A 22,730-nucleotide genomic window follows, 5' to 3' on the forward strand; every position below is an offset into this window, starting at 1 on the left:
CCAGCTTCTGGGTTGTTGGAGGAAAGCGAGCGACCGTGACGTCTTCGCAGGAGGGCGCGGGGAGCGGGGGACGCTCCGGAAGGGCATGACTGAGGGAACCAAGGACGAGTGGGCGAGAGACAGCCTTCCCCTTGCTGAGCGGAAAAGGGAGGGCCGAGAATTCCTCAACTCGGTCCTGTTCGGAGAGCTAGAGGCGTTACCTTCTGGGCTAACAAGACTTGGACCTCCGAGGTGGGCTAGAAGGGCCACCCCTAGTAGCTATTTATAATCTTCCCAGATTTCTAGGTAGGGGTGACCAGGGAGCCTTGAGGCGGGGGCGAGCCTGGAGACCTTCAAAGCGAAGTCTCTCCCTTTAGCCAGGGGAAGACATGATAGGAGTCCCCACCCAGCCCCGCCATGTTTTAGTTACAAAATGAATAATGTTTTTTGATGGCAAGAGGTATCTAGAGATTCACTGTGGGGGACGGGGAAGATCCCAATTATGTACACAGTGGAAATATTTTTAATTCAGCTTTTAAATTTTGAGATGTGGATTCACATGTAGATTTAAGATATAATGCAGAGAAAATCCCATGTACTTTAATGCTTCCCCCTAAAGGTAACATGTTGTATGGTAAAATATTACACTGAGAATATTGACATTGGTACAACCCACCTATCCTTTTTCCCAAGTATTGTTTTGATGCTTTAAAAAGTTATTAATATATAATGGACATCTGTTTAACTCATTCTTTTTTATTGATTCCCGGTATTCCGTGGAATAAATGCAGAAATGTTCAGCTGTTCCCCTACTGATGGCCATTTGGGTCGTTTCATGTACTGTGTTGTCAAAATCCGTGGACATATTTACTTGTGGATTTTGGTCCCATATACTGCCCTAGGCGTGACTCCGTTGCTATGCTCCTCAGCAAAGCCACTCCTCTCGTTTCCTTCAGTCTCTACTTCCTCACATCCCAGAGCATATTTAACTTAATTCAGTTTGGCTTCTGTCGCTCCCATGTCTCTGAGACTGCTCTTAACCAGATCACTGATGAATAATAATCTTCCCAAATCAGCAGTCATTTCTCTACCCTTTCCTGTGACCACCCAGCATTATTCCACAGTTTCTTGCTCTCATTCTCTTGGTTTCCTCCTATATCTCTGGCTACTCCTCCACCTATCATTCTTCTTCATCATAGGTTATTACAAGATATTGAATATAGGTTCCCTGTGCAATACAGTAGGTCACTGTTGTTTATTTTATATGTAATAGTCTGTATCTGCTAATCCCAGAGTCCTAATTTGTCCTTCCCCCTCCCCTTTTCCCCTTTGGTAACCATAGTTTGTTTTCTATGTCTGTAAGTCTGTTTCTGTTTTGTAAACAAGTTCATTTATATCATTTTTTTAGATTCCACATGTAAGTGATATCATATGATACTTGTCTCTGTCTTACTTCACTTAGTATGATAATCTCTAGGTCCATCCCAAATTGAATTTTAAACATGAAAAATACATCGGATGGATTAATAACTAAACATTGCAGACGAAAAACATTAATGACTTGATGTCATAGCAATAGAAACTAAAGAAAATGAAACAGAGGAAAAAGATTCCGAAAAAATAAAGAGTATAAGCGAGCTGTGGGACAATTTCACATGGCCTAACACGCAGGGAAATAAAATCCCCAAAGGAGAGGAGGGGGGATAGAAAAAGTACGTGAAGAAATAAAGTCCTAAACTTTCCAAAATTAATGAAACATATAACTTCACAAATCCAAAAAGTTCATTGAATACCAGCACAAGATGAAAAATACACAAAGGCATATTGTAATAAAATTGCTCCAAACTAATGATACAGAGAAGATCTTTTTTGTTTGTTTTTTTCTTCCAGTTTTATTGAGATATAATCAACTTACAACACTGTATAAGTTTAAGGTGTATGGGTTAGTGATTTGACTTACATACATCCTGAAATGATTATCACAATAAGTTTAGTGAAGATCCATCATCTCAAATAGATACAAAAAGGGGGGAAGGTATAGCTCAGTGGTAGAGTGTGTGCTTAGCATGTACGAGGTCCTGGGTTCAATCCCCAAAACCTCCACTTAAAAAAATAAACATAATTACCCCCCCAAAAAAACCCCACAAACAGATACAAAATTAAAGAAATAGCATTTTTTCCTTGTGATGAGAACTCTTAGAATTTACTCTCAACTTTTATATATAACATACAGCAGTGTTAGTTATATTTATCATGCTGTACATTACACCCCTGGCACTTATTTATGTTATACCTGGAAATTTGTACCTTTTGACTGCCTTCATCCAATTCCCCCTCCCCGAAACCCCCACCTCTGGTCAAACACAAATCTGATCTCTTTTTCTATGAGTTTGTTTGTTGGCTTTTGACGTGTAATTGACCTTCAATACTGTGTAAGTCCCTGGTGCTGTGAAAACTTCTGTTTATAGAAGTACCACCCCACCCTCATCACCACAATGGGGAGATTTACCTCACCTTTTTTCCTGGAGCAAACAGGATTTAACATCTTATTTGAATTAAGATGGGTTTCTAAGTTTTTAAATTCTTTTTAATTTGCTTTTTAAGCCAGTGGTCTGGTTATTTACTTAATGCTGTATATTAATAGGCCAGTCAGAGAATGAAGAATGAGGCACATGCCTGTCATACAAAGTTGTTCTGAGGAAGGGTGTCAGAATCAAAAAGGACCAAGTTCTAATGACCAAGTAACCAGCTGAAGAAATCCAAACTTGGAATTGTGGGAATGAGTTGTAAGTATCCACATCTCAGTCAGAATCTTTCTCAAAACATAAATCTTGAAGCCCAAAACAACGCTACTCAGACCCAGGTGGGCCAATTATAGTATTAGAATTTCTTCTAGGAACATTTCACCTTTTGTGGATGTGACTCAATGAATCAATCTTTCTCTAATGCATCCTGGAAAATGGATTGTTTGTGGATTGAGAAATAGTTGAAGTTTTGCTCTGATGTTTTGAAAGGTAGCATCCTAATCTTCATTAAACAACTAATTATTGAACATTCATTCATTCAGTTACCCAACATTTACCGAGTGCCTGCAACACACCAGGCACGCTGTACTAAGTGTTGGGGAACAGAACAGTAAACAGAACAATATCCTTGTCCTTGGAGGAGAAAGGTGATGAATGAATATATATTATATATGAAATAAAATGGACTAGGAGGTAGGAAGAGTTGGGATAAAGGGAGGGGTTGCGATTTTATTGGTCAGATTTTAATGGTCAGAAAAAACTGTGATAAGGTGACATTGGAGCAGAAACCTGAAGAGGGGGTATGCATGAGGTCTGGGTTCAATCCCCAGTACCTCCATTAAAAAAATAAATGAATAAACATAATTACTCCCTCCACCAAAACAAACAAACAAACAAATAAACAAAAAACCCTGAAGGGAGTGAGGGAATGAGCCTCGTGGAAATTTGGGGGAAAAGCATTCTGGGTAGAAGGAAGAGCCAGGATATCAATGCAGCTTCTCAGGTGAGTCACAGAGGTATGGAGTGTGGGCAGATTATGCAGGGTCTTGTAGGCCATTTAAAATGCTTTGGCTTGGGGGTGGGGAGGGTGTGTCGGTGTATCTCAGGGGTAGAGCACGTGCTTAGCATGCAGGAGGCCCTGGGTTCAGTCCCCAATATCTCCAATAATTTTTTAAAAATAAATAAAATAAAATGCTTTGGCTCCCATTCTGAGTGAGATAGGAAGCCATATGGAGGGTTTGGAGCAGAGGAGACATGACCAGTCTCGCCTTTCCAAAAAAACAAAAAACAAAAAAACACTGGCTTCTATGTGTAGACCAAGAGGGGAGCAGGGAAAGGGGAAGCAAGGAGGGCAGTTAGGAGGCTATTTGCAGTAAATTAGGCAATAGTTTTCGGTGCCTTGGACACTGGGCAGTGGAAGAGATAAGATGTCTTCTGGAATTATTTTGAAGGTGGAGCTGAAGGGATATATTGATGGGTTGGATATAGGGTGTGAGGAGGATAGACTCTGAAGGTTTTAATTAAGTTGAGAGTCAGCTTGTAGGAGCAGATTAAGAAAGGAATGACTCTGAAGGTTTTAATTAAGTTGAGAGTCAGCTGGAGGAGCAGATTAAGAAAGGAAACTGGGAATTTTGTATTGGTTTTGTAAAGTCTGAAATGCTTATGAAATACCATATAGAGATGTTGTGTAGGTGATTGGATATGACTGAAGATTAGGAGTGAGGTACAGGCTGAAGATGACAAATTCAGGAGGCATCAGACTCAAAGTCATTTAAAGCCATAAGACTAGAGGAGATCACCTAGGCAGTGAATGTAGATGAGGAGGTTAGAGGCCTAAGCCCTGGGGCATTCCAAGGTACAAAGGTCAGGGGAAAGAGGAGGAACTGGCGAAACAAAACTGAGTAGGAGCAGCCAGTGAGGCAGGAGCAGAACCAAGAGATTTCTGGAAGTCAAGTGAAAAAGCATTTCAAGAAGGGAGTCAAATAAGGTCCTACCGTAGAGCACAGGGAACTATATTCAATATCTTGTAATAGCCTACAATAAAAAAGAATATGAAAATCAATATATATGTGTATGTATAACTGAATCACTATGCTGTACATCAGAAATTGACACGACACTGTAAACCGACTATACTTCAATAAATAAATAAATAAAATTTTTTTAAATTTTAAAAAGAAGGAAACCAAATGTTTTTTTGTTGCTGAGAGGGAAAGATGAAGAGTACGCATTATATGCAGGCACTGGGTACGCAGATGAACCAGAATTCCAGGCACATAGTAGATATTCATGTACTTTTAATTGTAATAAAATTGTATTTTATCACATGTAACATAAAATTTACCATCTTAACCATTTTTAAATGTATAGTTCAGCAGTGTCAAAATATTCACATTGTTGTAAAACAGATCTCCAGAACTTTTTCATCTTGTAAAACTAAAACTCTATACCCATTAAACAACAACTCCCAATTTCCCCCTCCCCCAGCCCCTGGCAATCACCATTCTACTTTATGTTTCTATGAATTTGACTTCTCTTGATAATTCACGTAAGTGGAATCATACAGTATTTGATTTCTTATGACTGTCTTATTTCACTTAGCATAACATCCTCAAGGTTCATCCGTGTTGCAGCATGTGTCAGAATTTCCTTCCTTTTAAAGGTTGAGTAATATTTCATCGTATGAATATACCACATTTTGCATATCAGTTCATTCCTCGATGGCCACTTGGATTTTTTCCACCTTTTGGCTATTAAGAATAATGCTGTTATGAACATGGGTGTGCAAAATCTCTTTGATGCTGTGCTTTTAATTCTTTTGGATATTTTTCCAAAAGTGAAATTGTCAAATCATATGGTAATTCTGTTTTTTTAATTTTGGGGGGAAACTGCCATTTTGTTTTCCATAGCAGCTGCACCATTTTATATTCCTATCAATGGTGCACAAGGGTTCCAATTTTCTCTACATCCCAACCAACAGTTTTTTTTTTTTTTTTTTTGTAGCCATCCTAATGGGTGTGAGGCCTGGACAATTGTCATTCTTTTTTTTTTTATTTTATTGAAATATAGTTGATTTACAATGTTGTATTACTTTCTGGTGTACAGCAAAGTGATTCAGTTATATATATATGTACACATATATTCTTTTTAATATTCTTTTCCATTATGAAACTGAATTAGAAATCAATAAAAGCAAAGTTTCTGGAAAATCTCCAAATATTTGGAAACTAACTAAATAACACACTTCAAAATAATTCAAGGATCAAAAAAGTCACAATGGAAATTAGAAAACACTTTGTCCTGAATGAAAATGAAAACTCAAAATATTAGTATTTGTGGAATGCCACTAAAGCAGTATTTCAGGGTGAATTTATCACATTAAATGCCTATATTACAAAAGTAGAGAGGACTAAATAAGAAAGGTCTAAAATCGATTACATCAACTTCCATCATAAGAAACTAGAAAAAGAAGGACAAAGTAAACCTAGGATAAGCAGATGAAATAAAAAAATAAAGATCAAAGTGGAAATCAATGAAAATACAAAACAGAAAAACAATGGAGAATATTATGAAGCCAAAAGCTGTTTTATTGAGATAAATAAAACTGATAAACATGAAGACAAAAGGAAAAAAAAAAGGGAGAAGACATAACTTACCAATATCAGGAATGAGAGAGAAGACATCACTACAGATACTAAAAAGGATAAAGGAATATTATGAATAACTTTATGCCAATAAGTTCCACAACTTTGTTGAAATGTATAAATTCCTTCAAAGACACAAATTACTAAAGCTCATTCAAGAAGAAATAGTTGGCAGGAGCTGGGGAGAGGAAATAATGGGGAGTAATTGTTTAATGGGTACAGAATTTCAATCCTGCAAAATGAAGAGAGTTCTGGGGATGGATGGTGATGATGGCTGCACAACAATGTGACTGTACTTAATTCCACTTAACTGTACACTTAAAATTGTTAACAATATTGATTCTTCCAATCCAGGAGCATGGGATATCCTTCCATTTTTTTAAGTCTTCTTTAATTTCCTTCATCAATGGTTTATAGTTTTCTGTGTATAATTCTTTCACCTCCTTGGTTAGATTTATTCCCAGGTATTTTATTACTTTGGGTGCTATTTTAAAGGGGATTGTTTCTTTAATTTCTTTTTCTGTTGATTCATCACTAGTGTAAAGAAACGCAACTGATTTTTGAACGTTAATTTTGTAACCTGCTACCTTGCTGAATTCTTCAATTAGTTCAAGTAGTTTTTGTGTGGACCTTTTAGGGGTTTCTATATATAGTAACATGTCATTGGCATATAGTGACACTTCTACCTCTTCTTTTCCAATTTGGATCCCTTTTATTTCTTTCTGTTGCCTGATTGCTGTGGCTAGGACTTCCAGGACTATGTTGAATAGGAGTGGTGAGAGTGGGCATCCTTGTCTTGTCCCAGATTTTAGTGGGAAGCTTTTGAGTTTTTCACTGTTGAGTACTATGCTGGCTGTAGGTTTGTCATATATAGCTTTTATTATGTTGATATATGTTCCCTCTATACCCACTTTGATGAGAGTTTTTTTTTATCATAAATGGGTGTTGAATTTTATCAAATGCTTTTTCTGCATCTATTGAGATGATCTATTGAGATGATCTATTGAGATGATCTATTGAGATGGTTTTTGTCCTTTCTCTTGTTGATGTGGTTTATTACATTGATTGATTTGCATGTGTAGAACCACCCTTGTGTCCCACCCACTTGATCATGATTTATAATCTTTTTTATGTGCTGTTTGATTCTATTTGCTAATATTTTGGTGAGGATTTTTGCATTGTTAAGATGGTAAGCTTTATGTATGTGTATTTACCACAATTTAAAAAAAGAAATAGAAACCTGAGTAGCCCTATATCTAGTAAAGAAATTAACTTTATAGTTAAAATTCTTCCTACAAAGAAAACTCCAGGCCCAGATGTTGTCAGTGGTGAATTCTAGCAAGCATTTAAGATGAAAATAATCTCAACTCTACCTAAATTCTTGCAAAAATTTGAATAATTCCCAGCCCATTCTATTGGACCAGCATTACTCTGATACCAAAACCAGATAGATATTACAGAAAGAGAAAATAAAGACCAATATCCCTTGGGAACATAGATACAAAAATTCTAAACATAATTTTAGCAAATTGATTCCAACAATGTATTAAAAGGATAATACATCATGACCATGTGGAGTTTATCCCAGGAATGCAGGGTTGCTTTACCATTCAAAAATTAATCAGTGCAATTTCCCATACTAACAAACAACAAAAGGGAACAACATGTGATCACCTCAAGAGATGCAGAAAAGGAAGATGATAAAATTAAGCATGATTTCCTGATAAAACTCTCAGGAAAGTAGGAATAGAAAATAACTTTGTCAATGTGATAAAGAACATCTGTGTAACAGGTGTATTAAAAACACTCATTGCCACTCATTATGAAGGAAATGCAAGTGAAAGCCACAATGAAATATCACCTCACACCTGTCAAGATGACTGTTATCAAGAAACCAAAAGACAAATGTGAGTGAGGATGTGGAGACACTGGAACCCTTGCACACTGTTGGTGGGAATGCAAAATGGTGCAGCTTCTGCAGAAAACATGATGGAGATTTCTCAAAAAATTAAAAAGAGAACTACTGTATGATCCAGCAATCCCACTTCTGGATATATATCCAAAGGAATTGAAATTAGGATCTAACAGAGATATAAACACTCCTATGTTCATTTCAGTACTATTCACAATAGCTAAGACATGGAAACAACCTAAATGTCCACTGACAGAAGAATGGATAAAGAAAATGTAGTATGCATATATAATGGAATACTATTTGCCCTAAAAGGAAGGAAATACTGCCATACGTGACAGCATGAATGGACCTCAAAGACATTTTGCTAATTGAAATAAGCAGGACACAGAAAGACGAGTACTGCATGATTCCACTTTTATGAGGTGTCTTTAAAAAGTCAAATTCTTAAAATCAAAAAGTAGAATGGTGGTTAACAGGGGCTGGGGGAGAGGGAAGTGGGGAGTTATTAATCAACAGGTATTAAGGTTCAGTAAACTCTAGAGATTTGCTATACAACGTTATACCTATAGTCAACAATAATGTGTACTTAAAATTTGTTAAGAGCATAGATCTCATGTTGAGTGTTCTTACCACAATAAGATTAAAAAATAAAACTCCTTGAAAGAAAAAAAAAGATACATGGATTGGCTAAAATGTTTTGGAAGCCTTCTCTATTTTGCACTAACAGACATGAGAGTCTAGTTGTGACTATGGCCTTGGTCCTTAGAGGTATTGCCCAAGGTTTGACCCTGAAACAGACCTACCTCTGCCATTTTCTTTGGAAGAGCAGTTCATAACTGGTGTTCACCTCATCAGCCCCTGGGGGGTTCATTATAACAGAGTGCTGGTTACCACCCTCAGAATTTCAAATTCATTAGGTCCAGGAGGGCCCTGAGAGTTTGCATTTCTACTGTTTCCAGGTGATGCTGATGCTGCTGGTCTGGGATCCATACTTTGAGAGTCACTGGTGACCTGATACTACAAAGTAATAGAACCCTTCCCCTGGAGTGTAACCTCCTCAAGGGAACCCTTGATTCAAGGTATGGCCAGAGTTCCTAGAAGGACAAGAAGCTGGGATTTTGCTGAATTTACAAATGGGTTTATGATTAGCATGTGTTGAACCTGCTTGGTAATAAATATTTGTTTAATAAATTACAAGTATGTTGGAGAGGGAAAAAAATGCTACAGTTAAAATTGTACTTAATGGCTGGTGAAAGACTGAATGCTTTCCCCCTAAAATCAGGAATAAGACAGATATCTACTCTCACCACTGCTATTTTATATTGTGCTGAAGATTCTAGTCAGTGCGGAAAAGGCAAGAAGAAATAAAAGGCATCTGGGTTGGAAAGAAAGAAAGAAACATGTCTTTATTTGAAGAAACATGATTATCTAATAGAAAAACCAATGGAATCTATTTTAAAAAAGCTAATAAAATTGTTAGTTTAGCAAGGTTACAGGATACAAGAGCAATGTACAAATATCAATTGTATTTCTATATATTAGCAATGAAAAATTAGAAATTTAAATTTAAAAATATGTCCAATAATATCAGGAAATATGAAATACTCAGGGAGAAATCTGACAAAAGATTTATCTTTTTTTTCTCTGCAAAAGAGAAAGAAACTCTGCAAAAGACCAACAAAGTTTCAGGGCTAATCCTGATTTCAAGAATCATTATAAAGCTACAGTTATTATTAAAACATACAGATAGATATACAGATAGACAAATATATCAATAGAACAGAATAGATCCATAAATCAATCCATACATATGTGGACAACTGATTTTTTTCTTTTCATTGTGGTGGATAACTGATTTTTGAAAAAGGCACGAAGCAATGCAGTGGAGGAAGGACAGTCTTTTCAACAAATGTTGCTGGAACAGTTGGATATCCGTACTTAAAAGAATGAGCCTGTCTCCATACCTCCCACCATACACAAAAATTAATTCAAAATGAATCAAAAATCTAAACATAAAATCTAAAACTCTAAAACTTCTAGAAAACCTTTGTGATCTGGGATTAGGCACAGATTTCTTAGATGTGACATCAAAAGGACAATCCAAAAAGAACTAAAAAATCTGACTTCATCAAAATTGAGTATTTCTGCTTTTCGAAAGACATTGTTAAGAGAATGAAAAGACAAGCCACAGACTGGGAGAAAATACTTGCAAATCATGTATCTGATAAAGTATCTATACCCAGAATATGTAAAGAATTGCTTTTTAAAAACAATCTACTAATAGAATATGGCAAAGCAAAAGGGGTGATGGAGCTCTAATTTTCATAAAGATTCTTAAAGTGCTTTTTAAAAGAATCAGCCTTCTTTTTTAAAAGCAGTTTTAGATTCATAGCAAAATTGAGTGGAAAATATATCCTTGCCCCCACCTCCATGCACATCTTCCCCCACTATTGGCATCCCGCACCACCAGTGGTACATTTGTTACAATCAATGAACCTACACTCATTGACAACAGCATATCATTGTCATTTAAAGTCCATAGTTTACATTAGGGTTCATGCTTAGTGTTGCATCCTATGGGTTTTTACAAATGTATAATGACATATATCCACTATTAGAGTCACATACAAAATAGTTTCATAAGCAAGTTCATATTGTATAGCACAGGGAACTATATTCAATATCTTGCAGTAATTTATGGTGAAAAAGAATATGAGAACGAATATATGTATGTTCATGTCTGACTGAAGCATTATGCTGTACACCAGAAATTGACACAACATTGTAAACTGACTATACTTCAATTAAAAATATATACATATACACACAGAAAAAACAAAAAGAAAACAAAAAATTTCATTTTTTTAAATGTAGGTACTGGAGATTGAACTCAGGGCCTCATGCCTGCTAAGAAGGTGTTCTACCTCTGACCTATTCCCACCCCCTACAAAATAGTTTCATTGTTGTAAAATCCTCTGTTCTCTGCCTTTTCGTCCCTCCATCAACCTCTAACTCCTGGCAACCACTTTTAACTGTCTCCATAGTACTTCCTTTTCCAGAATGTCATAGAGTTGGAATCATCCAGTATGTAGCTTTTTCAGATTGGCTTCTTTCACTTAGTAACATGCCTTTAAGATTCCTCCATATCTTTTCGTGACTTGATAGCTCATTTCTTTTGAGCACTGAATAATATTCCACTGTCTGGATGTACCAGTTTATTTATCCAGTCACCTGCTGTAGGACAATCGTGGTTGCTTCTAAGTTTTTGCAATTATGAATAAAGCTGCTGTAAACATCCATGTGCGGGTTTTTGTGTGGACATGTCTTCAACTCTTTTGGAGCGTGATTGCTGGATCATATGGTAAGAGTATGTTTAGTTTTGTAAGAAACAGCCAGACTGTCTTCCAGAGTGGCTGTACCATTTTGCCTTCCCACCTGCAATGAATGAAAGTTCCTGTTGCACTGCATCCTCACCAGAATTTGGTATTGTCAGTTTGTTGGATTTTTGCCATTGTCATAGTGTGTAGTGGTATCTCGTTGTTTTAATTTGCAGTTCCCTAATGACTTAAAGAACTTTTGAAGATAAGGATGGGATGAGGTTATGAGGAAAATCAGTACAACCAAAAGATTAGTGAGCAAAGTTGTGGCATTTCGTCCTCTTGTGAGATGCCGTGGGGAAACCGGATACATTTAGTGCCTCTTCTCTGTAGCTGGTGGTGTCTGGTGATCTTCAGGTGATAACTCTTCCAGGTAAGCGGTGAAAGATCAGGGGTACGTGGACGTCAGGTGCTGAGGATCCCTCTGAGACCTGGGAAGGAAGTTGCTTCCCAAGTTTGAGGAAGGTACCCCACTGGCACTGATGGAGAAGTAAGCCTTCCAGGAAGTTCCAGCAGCCCCACTGGAAGAAATCAGTTCTGGACAGTGGAAATCAGCCAGACCGACCAAGGCACTTGAAGCGCAGGTGTATTTAGTGTGGCTGTGTAGGGGTGGGGGAAGTGGGGCATCAGTCTTTGGCAGTGGCTGCATGGAGGCTTCTTAGGATTCTCACTTCTGTCAGAACAGTGAGAGTGGCCCTTGAAGCACCACAGTACCTCTCGGACCCGACCTCCTAGCTCCCCTCTCTTTCATTTACTCCCATACAGCCACACTGGCCTCACTATTCCTCAAACACACCAGCAATGGTGCCACCACAGGGCCTTTGCATTGTTCCCCCACCTGGACCATTTTTCAGATAGTGCATGACTCTCCCTTACTTCCTTCGTATCTTGGCTCAAATGTCACCTTTTCAGTAAAACTTTCCTATGAATACTGCCCATTCTGGATCCCCTTTACCCTGCTGTACTTCCTCCTGCCCTCCCCCCGCATGGTTCTTAGCACCTTCTAACATACTGGATAATTTACTTCTTTTGCTTATTGCTTATTATCTCCCAGACCCACTGGAATATCAGCTCCACAAGGGCATGGATCTTTGTCCTGTTCATGGTTTTATCTCAAGTAGCTAGAAAATCATGCCTGGCATCAAGTAGGGACTCAATAATTGTTGAATGAATGATGTATGCTTTACTGTATCCCTAGCCTGCAGAACAGTACTTGGCATACAGTAGGGGCTCCAGAGATCCTTGCTGAATGAATTGGAACCATAGGGGCACCTGGTGAGGACGCAGTCCCCCTCACGTAGCTTTCCAAGTTGTTGGACACTTCACCTCACTGTGTGATGCTACAAACATGGGAGTTAAAAGGCCCCAGTGTGGGAATGGAGGGGAGCATCCTCCAGCTGAGGAAGGAATGTCAGAAATGAGAGCCTACCTGTATATACCCGCCATCAAGCTCAGCCCCAGGCAGTAGTCCCCATCACCCAAATAATTCACTTCTCTCTGAAAGGCAAAGAAAGAAGCTGCTTCTCGAGTCTGACGCCACAAATTCCTGGCTCAGTGTCTGGATAGTTTTTTAAACAGAGGCAGCACCCTGCCAGGGAAGCTTCTGGAGACTTGGCAGAAGAGGCAGATGCTTTTGCACCCACATCTTGCTCAGTCCCTGTGATGTGGAAGAAGCCAGTCTGGATAAACTGTATGGGTCATGGTCCTCGGCTTGTGAGCGGTCCATGGAGAATTCATGGGCTCACAAAAGCTGTTGCTGCAGTAACCGTTGCCCAAGGGGTAACAGCCGAGAAAGCTGCGCAGACTCAAAGGGTCTTTAGGACCAAGTCTTTGTGCACAATGAACAAAGCGCAGATTGGGAAAGCCTCCTGATGCTGTCTACATTTTCCAGAACTTAAGGAGCTCTGTTCTCAAACTGAGGGATCAGGAGGGATCCTCTCTGAGGAAACACAAAAAAATCTGATCATCTGCTCTGGGGGACCAGGCGTTCTGCCATGGGCTAGGCGTTCTGGACACCGGGCCGTATTCAAGAACTTCAGGTCCCATTTCCAAAGGCAGGCTCGGGAGAAACATTAACTCTAGGAGATTGGAATCTGATGCAAGATCTATTTTAAGTGTCATGGCACATGGAGGAGATGGAGGGATTGTCTGAAACTGCCAGGTGATGCCACGTTGCAGGGCAGACCCAGAGGGACAATGCCTTTCCCTAGAGAGCTTTATATCATTCTCAAGGGCACTACCAAGAAATTTATTATGATTTGGAGAAAGGAGGAGGCCTTCTTTTTTTTTATAGAGGTATAGTCAGTTTACAATGTTGTGTCAATTCCTGGTGTACAGCACAATGTCATACATGGATATACATATATTCATTTTCATATTCTTTTTCACTTAAGCTACTACAAGATATTGAACATAGTTCCCTGCGCTATACAGTATAAACTTATTTATCTATTTTATATATACCATATATATAAAATATCTGCAAATCTTGAACTCCTAGTTTATTCCTTCCCACCCCACTCCCTGGCCTTTTTTTTTTTTTTTTAAATGCAGGTACTGTGGACTGAACCCAGGACTTCATGCATGCTAAGCACACACTCTACCACTGAGCTAATACCCAACCCTAGGAGGAGGCCTTCTTGACTAGGCTTCACACATGACAGCGCAGGAAACTGACTCCTGGACGTGCCAAACTGGGAACCTCTAGAACTCCCAACCTTTCCCAAGATTAAAAATACAACTCAGCTTACTGTATAGCACAGGGAGCTATACAATATCTTGTAATAACCTATAATGGAAAAGAATCTGAAAAAGAAGAGATTTACATATGTGTGTATATATATGTACATATATATATACACGTGTATATATATATATATATGGAACTGAATCACTTTGCTGTACTCCTGAAACACTGTAAATCAACTATACTTAAATTAAAAAAAATACACATCAGCCTGCAGTTCCAGGGCAGTGTGTGCAGTCACAATGATGACTTAAGAACTGGAGGAACTGGGGGCGTTGGGGTGGGAATTTGTTCTCCAGTGTCGGCCTTAACAACCCTTTTTGGCTAATCTTGAAAACAGGTGAGTTCTGGAATTAATTAGGGACAATCAAAAAAAGTAAATCAGTCTGTGCCAGTGTCCCTCATATGGGGGTTACTACGCTGGAAGGTTTTCTAATCATTCCTTGCCTTACTGGGTATACGGCCATTGGTCTGGCCAACTCATTGTTTTTCTATACCTTGCTTATTTTGGCTCAAAACAGCAGTCTGCCTCAGCTTAGCAGGGACGGCAGCTCATGTCATCCTGTACAAGAACTATTCAAATTCTCCAGTGCTGTGCCATGTTCTGAAGTGTCAGTTTATACCAGAGGCCTAGATCTAACTCAAATACAGCTAATTACATCAACGACTTAGTGATGAAGGATGAGTTAGAAACAGTTGTGCCTAAAACTCTGACTTCCTTTGATTTTTTTTTCTTCCTTTGTTGATTTTTTATCTTAGGCCACTGAGTAGGAAAAAGGATTCTCTGACAATAACCTTTTTGAGAATCCAGTTACCTGAAGCAACCAGGGAAATTCTACCCGAGACAGACAAAACTTTTTTACTTTCAAGCCAAAGTTTTGGGACTAAAATGGGGGCCCCGAGGTTAACTGGGTCCTCTGGAAAGTAGTGCTAACACATCCCCTTGGTGGGTAGAAGCCTCCCTTCTTCTTGACCCCTGTCACAGGCTCAAGATAATCTCTGGGCATCTGCTCTGGACCAAGAGTAAGAGCAGAGCCTGCTAGATTCTTGCTCAGGAAGTTGTCCAGGGATGTGGCCTTCCAGACTTCATAGTACCTGCTGGGGACAGATTTCATAACTTCTGGACTCCAACAGTGAGTGTGGGAGCGAATGGATCCTTCCGCTTGGCTAGCTGCCCAAGCAAGGCAGTGGGGCTGAAAAATGGAATAGTTCCCACCTCAATCAGCCTGGCTCCCGCCTCCTCTCACAGCGCAGCACACCACTTACGATCTCTTCGTTTTACTTGGTATTTGAAATGGTTTTTATTATACACTAACTTCTGGTAAATATTGGTTTGCTTCTAGCCTCCCTTCTGGTCCATCCAGCTTGTGCCCTGACCCTGTCCCAGGGCTGCGCTGCAAAGTGGAGGGCAGAACAACAACCTCCCCACCTTCGTGAAGGCAGTCTCTCCACACCGTGCAGGACTGGTAACAGCCTGGGGGATGGGAGTGTGTCCACAGGTCAGTCTTCATCCGAGTCGCTGGGGCCCACGTACTGGCAGACAGCATCATAGTGAAGCTTTACCACCTCATTCTCTCTCCGCAGCTGCACCAGAGCCCGGCTCCGCTCTCTGTCCCAGTCCAGCAGACGGCCCACCTAGAGTAGGGGCGGGAGGAATCAGCAAGGCCAATGCAGACCCTGGGACATTCCCTGTGTGCCCCTACCCCCCATTCCCAGGTCTGGGACTCACCCTTCCAGCCTGTGGCCCCAGCACCACCATCACCCGGTTGCCCTCGACCTTAGGGATCAGGGTCTCCAGCATGTCTTCCCTCAGGCCTGCAGACAAGGAGAGGGGAGTGAGGCCCCCAGCAAGGGCAGCCCAGCCAGGGTCCTATCAGAAGGGCCTCTCCTGTGTTCCCTGGAGCTACTCTGTACCTGCTAACAGATGGGAGTTCCCCACATCCATTTCACGGATGAGGAAACCTAACGAGTGGTTCCTGGGAATAGTTGTAATAAAGAGAGCACTTATATATGATGATGATGGCTGGGGGTGATAACAGAACAGATTTACATACATATATAACTGAATCACTTTGCTGTACACCTGAAACATTGTAAATCAACTATACTTAAATTAAAAGAAAAATACACCTCAGACACCATTTATCATAGGCATGCTGTATGCCCTGCCCTGCACACAGAGCACACATCCCTACAAGGCACCAGTCACAGAGGGGGAGAAACAGGTGTTAACTGTGCAGATGGAGAAAGTGGGGCTCAGATACTCACCATCACAGAAGTGTCTGACATTCTGTTAGAGGATGCTGGGCGTTGCAAAAAACCCACCCTCCCAGCCTTTGCCTGGGCCAGGTTCTTGGCCTATGACAGCCTTCTTGATCAGCGTCCAGGATGACAACCCAGTGGCCATCCCTCAGACTCACCTTCCAGGACCTGGCCTTCATCTGTCCGACACACACAAGTATCTGGGCTCAGGACATCTTCAATTGTCATCTGGGGAGAGGGTCAGGGGATATGAGAATGTCAGAGAGCTAAGGAGGCCCAGTCCCTGGGGGAGGAAGCAGACGCAGGTGCGGGGTTCCCACCTTGGTGTTGTAATACTGGCCACCCTTGTGCAGCTTGTCCACAAACCGCACGCGCAGGTCCCTGTGCAACCAGTGCTGACTCCTGGGGGCTGCTTTCTCACTCTTGGCTGCAGGCCCATCCTGTCTGTAGAGAGGGGCCGACAGGAGGCTTAGCTCTTTATCAGAGGCACGTTCTGGGCACACCACCTTCACCAATATTGTGAAACCCACCCATAATGCTACTCCTAGTTCCTTCCAGGCAAGTGCCTTGCCCTGGGGACGCTTTCTCTGACTGGAGCCTCACCATGGTCTTCCCCCTACCCCCATCCCAGATGCCCAGGGTCCCACCGGTCTGGAAGGTGTTTCCGCTTCCTCTCTGAGTCCTCCTGCCGGCCGTGGAGGTCCTGATTCCGAAGAGCCTTTCGTGATGAGGCTGTTCCGTTCTGTTGCCCTGAGGTTTTGCTCACCTGGCCTGTTCAAGGGGGTGTGGGGAGAACCAGAAAAGAGCCTCGGTATCTCACCCTCTTTCCTTCCAGGCCACACCCCAGCCTCAGACCACCTTCCATCTGCCAAAATGCCCCCTCTTACCATCAAGCTTTTGCCTGGGCTATTAGAACACTCTCCCCTTCCTCTCAACCATCTCGGCCTCTGTCAGGAAGCCTTCCTCAACCATCCCAGCCAGTCCTGACAGTGCTTACCTGAGCCAACCACCTAGTATGGGCTAGGGAGTCCTGGAGAGCTGACAGCACCCATCTCCCATGAGCCAAACTGGCCCATCCTACCGATATGCCTAAAATGCCTTCCTCCCCATCACCATCTAGTCCTAGCTGCTCTCACTCCCTAGCAAGAGAGGTTCACCACCCCAAATAAAGACCTCCCAAGGGTAGGGAATGGTTTCCACATCTGTTTCTCCCGCCTCAGAAAAAGGCTAAAGAGTTACTAGATCAATCTTTTTTCAATTAAATGGAATATACCACTTATGTTCATTCTCACTTCTTAACTGTGACCAGAAATCACCCTTGCCAGCAGTCCATTGTTCCACCCCTCTGCGGATCTAACCTCTGCCCCCAAGATAGGCCCTACCACCCCCAGGAATGCTTCTACAATTTCCCCAGCTAGGTAAGAGGCTCACTCACTGAGATCCAAGGAGTTCTTGTCAAACTCCTGCTGGGAGACAGGCCGCAGGCAGTACTCACTAACAGTCACCATGCGGCTCCCTGCGGCCAGACGGACCATGGCTCGAACATTGTCAGGATCGAGGCCTTCCACCTAAAGTATTGTGGGGAAGAAGGGAGGCAGGGGTTGAGTGAACTTGACCCACAGTCCTAAAACCAAACTGTCTGTCCCTACCTCTGATAGGCCTCACCCCTGTGTCTCCCCCAGCAGACCGTGGGGCTTGGATCTATTTTAAGTATCTAATAATCCTCAGGGACTTGTGGCATAAGGATTCTCTCCCTTTTAGTTGAAGCTGAGGCTCAAGACAGGCCCAACAAATAGTCTTGAGTTACTGAATGAGGCGGTGGGCCAGGAAGGCCTGAAAGACAAAGACTTCCAGCTTTCCTACCCAAGACCCAATTCTTCTGCCCTCTGACCCTCACATCAATCTTCCCTGCTGCCTGTCTCGGGCTCCAGGCACATCCTGGTTGCTTACTTTCCCATAGAGGCCACGGTGAGGGCCAGAAAGAACCACCACAGCTCCTCCAGGCACCAGTCCTTGAGGCTGGTCTTCCTTATCCTTCTCTTGCTCATCTGGCCTTGGCAGCCGGTGGGGGCCCGTGGGGGCCAGGGCCTGGACCTCAGTCAGGTTGGCGCCCAGCCCTAACCCCTTGGGCCTCAGTGCATTGACACGAGGCTTCACCACTCTGCAGGGAACACAGGATATGGGCTTGTTGTGGGGGATGCATCTGTCTTCAAGGCCCCGTTCCCCACCCCTACCCCCAACCACTGCCCGAATCCCACCCTATCAATATGTTCAAGAATATCCTTGCCAAACTCATATTAGGACAGAAATGGCAATTTCATTTGGTTTAACCTAATAACATGTTGTGCATACCCTCTATTACACAGTATCTCTAGTAGGATCTGAGGCAGGTTCCAATAACCAAATATACTAATATTTCCACAGGGGAAACCATATGACTATTCACCAAGCAGAAGAAACAGGACATAAAATACTCAGTGTCAATTCAGGTTACACTTGACTACCAATTGTTTTATGGAAAAAAAAAAGTTTGGTTTTCAGATTTTTGGGGAGTTTAAAACTGTGGAAGAAGGGCTCGTAAGCCCATGTGATAACAATAGCAAATATATAGTATGTGCTTATCTGGGGCCAGGGCTTACTGTAAAGTGCTTAATGTGCATCATTTCACTTAACTGTCACAACAGACTTGGGAAGTCAGTACTGTTATTATCCCCATTTTTCAGCTGAGAAGGCTGATGCCCAGACAGGCAATCTTTACATAAATGAGATCTTGTTAGGTTATGGGGTTTTGAAGGGCAAAAGGAGGTTGAACAGTAGTGGAAGGGGCTACTGAAATACTTAGGGTGGAAATGCGTCCTCTCCCTGCCTGGATGGTTCTGGGTGGGTGGTAACCATGCAGGTCTTGTTCCCTGGCCCATCTGCTGTCCCCTTGCCCCTACCCTACAACTCACTGATTGAAGGTGCGGCCAATGCCCTCGCCAGGTTTCCAGCCCATGCCCCGCAGCATAGCCAGCCCGTAGGCCTCCACAGGGACTGCCTCGTAATCAGCCTCCTCTGGCACCTATGAGTTTAGGCACAGAAAGGATGGTCAGGTTTGGCTTACAGTGGGCCCTCTGAAGTGTGCTCGCTATCACACATGGGGTGACCCTTGAGGCTTCTTTCCCAGTCAACTCAAGGGTGAGTTTTGATTTCCTCTTGCTATCCCTCACTTTACTCCTCCACATTCAGTCCTTTGACAAATATTTATAAAGGATTCATTCTGTGCCAGCTACTGTTCTAGGTGCTGGGGATAAAGCAGTGAACGATAGAGACAAAAACTCATGCCCTTATGTGGCTTTCATTCTAGTTGTGGAGACATCACAAATAAAATACATAAAACAGTATGTCAGATAGTGATATGGTATGTGAAGAAAAATAAAGCAGGTTAAGGGGATGCAGAGGGATGGCGAAGGGAATGTTACTGAGTTGACATCTGAGCAGAGACCAAAAGATGACAGAGGGAGCTCTGAGGATATAAGAAGAAAGAGCACTCCAGAGAGGACAGTAAGAGCAAAGGCCCTGAGGCAGGACAAGATCTATGTATGAAGAGCATCATGAAAGTCAATCTGATTGAAACAGATATGGAGGCTGAGGAGAGCTGGGCAGAAGCCACAATAGGATGGCAGCCAAAAGGGGACCAGAGAGGAAGTTACTGCATTAGTCCAGATGAGAAATGCTGGTGGCTCAGACCAGAGTGGTGTAGAGGTGATGGTGAGAAGTCGTCTGACTCTGGATATATTTTGAAAAAGGAGATGACAGGATTTTGCTGACAGATTGTACACAGGGTATGAAATAAAAGGCGTCAAGGGTGACCCTAAGGTTTTTAGGCTAAGTGAGAGGAAGATGGATGGAACTGTAATCAACTGAGGTGTGGAAGGCTACAAGAGGAGGGAAAATGAGAGAAAGGAGGCCAAAGCTGGAACAGGACAGAGAGTGAAGGTCTTTTTTTTTTAAGATGAAAAAAACCAGAGGATGTCTGAAGGCCAATGAGAACAGTTCAGTCAAAAGAGAGAGTGGTTTGGGGCCATAGGAGAACTAGGAACCAAGGAAGCATTGCAAAAAAAAAATTGTGAGTAAAGAGTGAAAAGTAGGGTCCATGGGTATGAAAAACAGACTTGGTTACTTCTGTGGACACACCCCTCACTTCTCGTGTTATCACCTCCCATCATCAGTCCTTCAATTCTTTATATTTGTTGCAAACACACCACAAGTTGCCTCACTGATGGACACACACCACACCTGCTCCCATGCCATTTCCTGCCACCATGCCAGTGTTTGGGTCATCACTGCCATTAGGAGCATTCACCCTGCTCTGCCATCTCTCACTAAACCCTCTCTGTCCTTCCTGACCTCACTCCTACTGCTCTGGCCTGAGCCTCCATCCTCTCTAGCCTGGACTGCTGGTCTCCTTGCCTCCACCTTTGCTCACTAGTTCTGCTCATAGCAGCCAGAAAGAGCCTGTCAAATCATAAGTCTTGTCCCTTCTCTGCTCAGAGCCCTCCCATGGCTCTCATCTCACTCAGAGTAAAAGCCAAAGTCCTCACTGTGGCTGACTTCTGACTTCATCAACTACCCATACCCCTCACTCCAGCTCCACTGGTCTCCCTGGTGTTCCTCAAACACTCCAGGCAGAGTCTACTCTCAGGATTTCTCCATTTCCTGTTCCCTCTGCTCCTCGTCTCATTCAGATAATCCCAGAATCCGAGTACTTGTTCACTTGTTAATGCTTCCAAAAATGATGAAAGGAGGAAGGGAGAGGCAGCAGGCCTCTAGTACACACACAGACTTTTCCTTCTGTGTTCAGGGAGGCCGGCCTGGCCAACAGGGTAATGAGAGACTGGGGAAGGAGGGAGGCAAGGGGCCAGCTCACTGTCTCAGCCCGGGGTTCGCTGTCTGCCCCTTCCCCGTTGGGGGTGCATCCTTTCTGGATCATGGGGATAGCGAGCGTGGGGTCGACACCCGCATTCTCTCTCTCTTCCAGAGACTTCTTGGATTCTAAGGAAGAATGGGAGGGAGCAATGAGGTCCCACCCTATCCTTCCGCTTTCCTCCCCTTCTTCCTTCACTAGGGCAAGGCAAAGGAGGGAGCACTCACCCTCAATGAGTTCCTTCACAGCTTGGGACAGCATTCCATCCGCCAAGACCTCAGGATGTATGGATGGTCCAGGGGCCTGGGTGGGTGGCTGCCTGCGATGGCCATTCTGGATCAAAGGGATGACAAGTTCCTTGGGGGCTTCTGAGGGCTTCACACTGATGTGGACACAGAGGGGTGAAGTTGGGGAAGCAGCACGATCAGTGGGTTCTGAGCCATACCCCTTCATTCAGGGGAAAAACACAAGAGCCAAACTCACCCTCAGCCCCAAGTCACTCAACCCCTCCCTTCTTCTGTCTGGCTCTCCTGTTAGGTCGCTGGTGAGGCTTTCTTTGGATTCTCTGCCCCACCCTCAACTTAAATATCAATGCTTCTGAGGAACCGGTCTCAGTTCTGGACCCTCTATTCACCCCAAGACCCACTTCCATGGTTTCCACAATGACCTACAAATCACCATCTTCAGCCTGGACTCTTTCCCCAGCTCCAGGCTCCACACCAGCCTCCTGGATGGTTGATTCTCTTCTGGAAGTCCCTGTATCAGGCTCTCCTTTCCCAATTAAGCTGATGGGGGTCTCCTCCAACCTGAATCTGCCGCTCCATCCCGCTTGCCATATTGGACAAGCCCCACCGCTTTAGCTGGGACACTAGGAGTCCTGTCATTCTCCCCTCTTTCCCTTTTTCAGAACGCAGGCTCCTCAGGGCCCCCCAAGCCCTAAAGACACTCCCTTTCAGGATTATATCCTCTCCTTTCAACCCCTAGGGTCAACAGGTCCAATTTCCGCCCCCCTCTCCTACTAACTCCCGCCTTCTCGCTTCCACGAAATTTCCTCACGCAGTGCTTTAGGCTTTACAGGCCACTGTCACCAAGACAATCAACTCTGATTCCACTCTCCCGCAGGCACCCACTGCACTGGTTTCCAACGGACGAAAGACCCAGCGCTTCACCTCTGTAGCTCTCTCCCTTCCACGGTCTTCAAGAAATCCTTATCCTCCGGAGCCGCACCCGCGCCGTCTCCCGCCAGCCGAATCCGGGCAGATACTCGACTGAAGCTGAATGAAATTGGGACACTGGAGGCTCTCGCCGGCCGCAATATACCATCTTCAGCGTCCGCCATCTTGCCCCTCTTCCCAGGCCGGAGCGCTGCTTGATGG

The 22,730-nt window shown here is 42.9% G+C and overlaps 1 protein-coding gene and 1 long non-coding RNA gene across 2 annotated transcripts; one reads left to right on the forward strand and one right to left on the reverse strand.

The window, feature by feature from the left end:
* Nucleotides 1-15,656, forward strand: LOC106729050. Its single transcript, XR_001365333.2, has 4 exons — nucleotides 1-231; nucleotides 2,624-2,765; nucleotides 9,023-9,142; nucleotides 15,530-15,656. It is a non-coding gene; the product is annotated as an uncharacterized LOC106729050 (long non-coding RNA).
* On the reverse strand, nucleotides 15,463-22,730 carry GPKOW (G-patch domain and KOW motifs). The gene is made up of 11 exons (XM_014555453.2): nucleotides 22,524-22,730; nucleotides 21,582-21,736; nucleotides 21,358-21,482; nucleotides 19,400-19,509; nucleotides 18,399-18,609; nucleotides 17,884-18,016; nucleotides 17,096-17,219; nucleotides 16,769-16,892; nucleotides 16,607-16,676; nucleotides 15,916-16,001; nucleotides 15,463-15,821 (listed from the first exon to the last, which is right to left on the reverse strand). Exons 1-11 carry the CDS (start codon nucleotides 22,691-22,693, stop codon nucleotides 15,687-15,689), a joined length of 1,443 nt encoding a protein of 480 aa, XP_014410939.1. The 5' UTR covers nucleotides 22,694-22,730; the 3' UTR covers nucleotides 15,463-15,686.

This window comes from Camelus ferus, chromosome X (assembly GCF_009834535.1).
Source record: "Camelus ferus isolate YT-003-E chromosome X, BCGSAC_Cfer_1.0, whole genome shotgun sequence".
Taxonomy (NCBI): Eukaryota; Metazoa; Chordata; class Mammalia; order Artiodactyla; family Camelidae; genus Camelus; species Camelus ferus.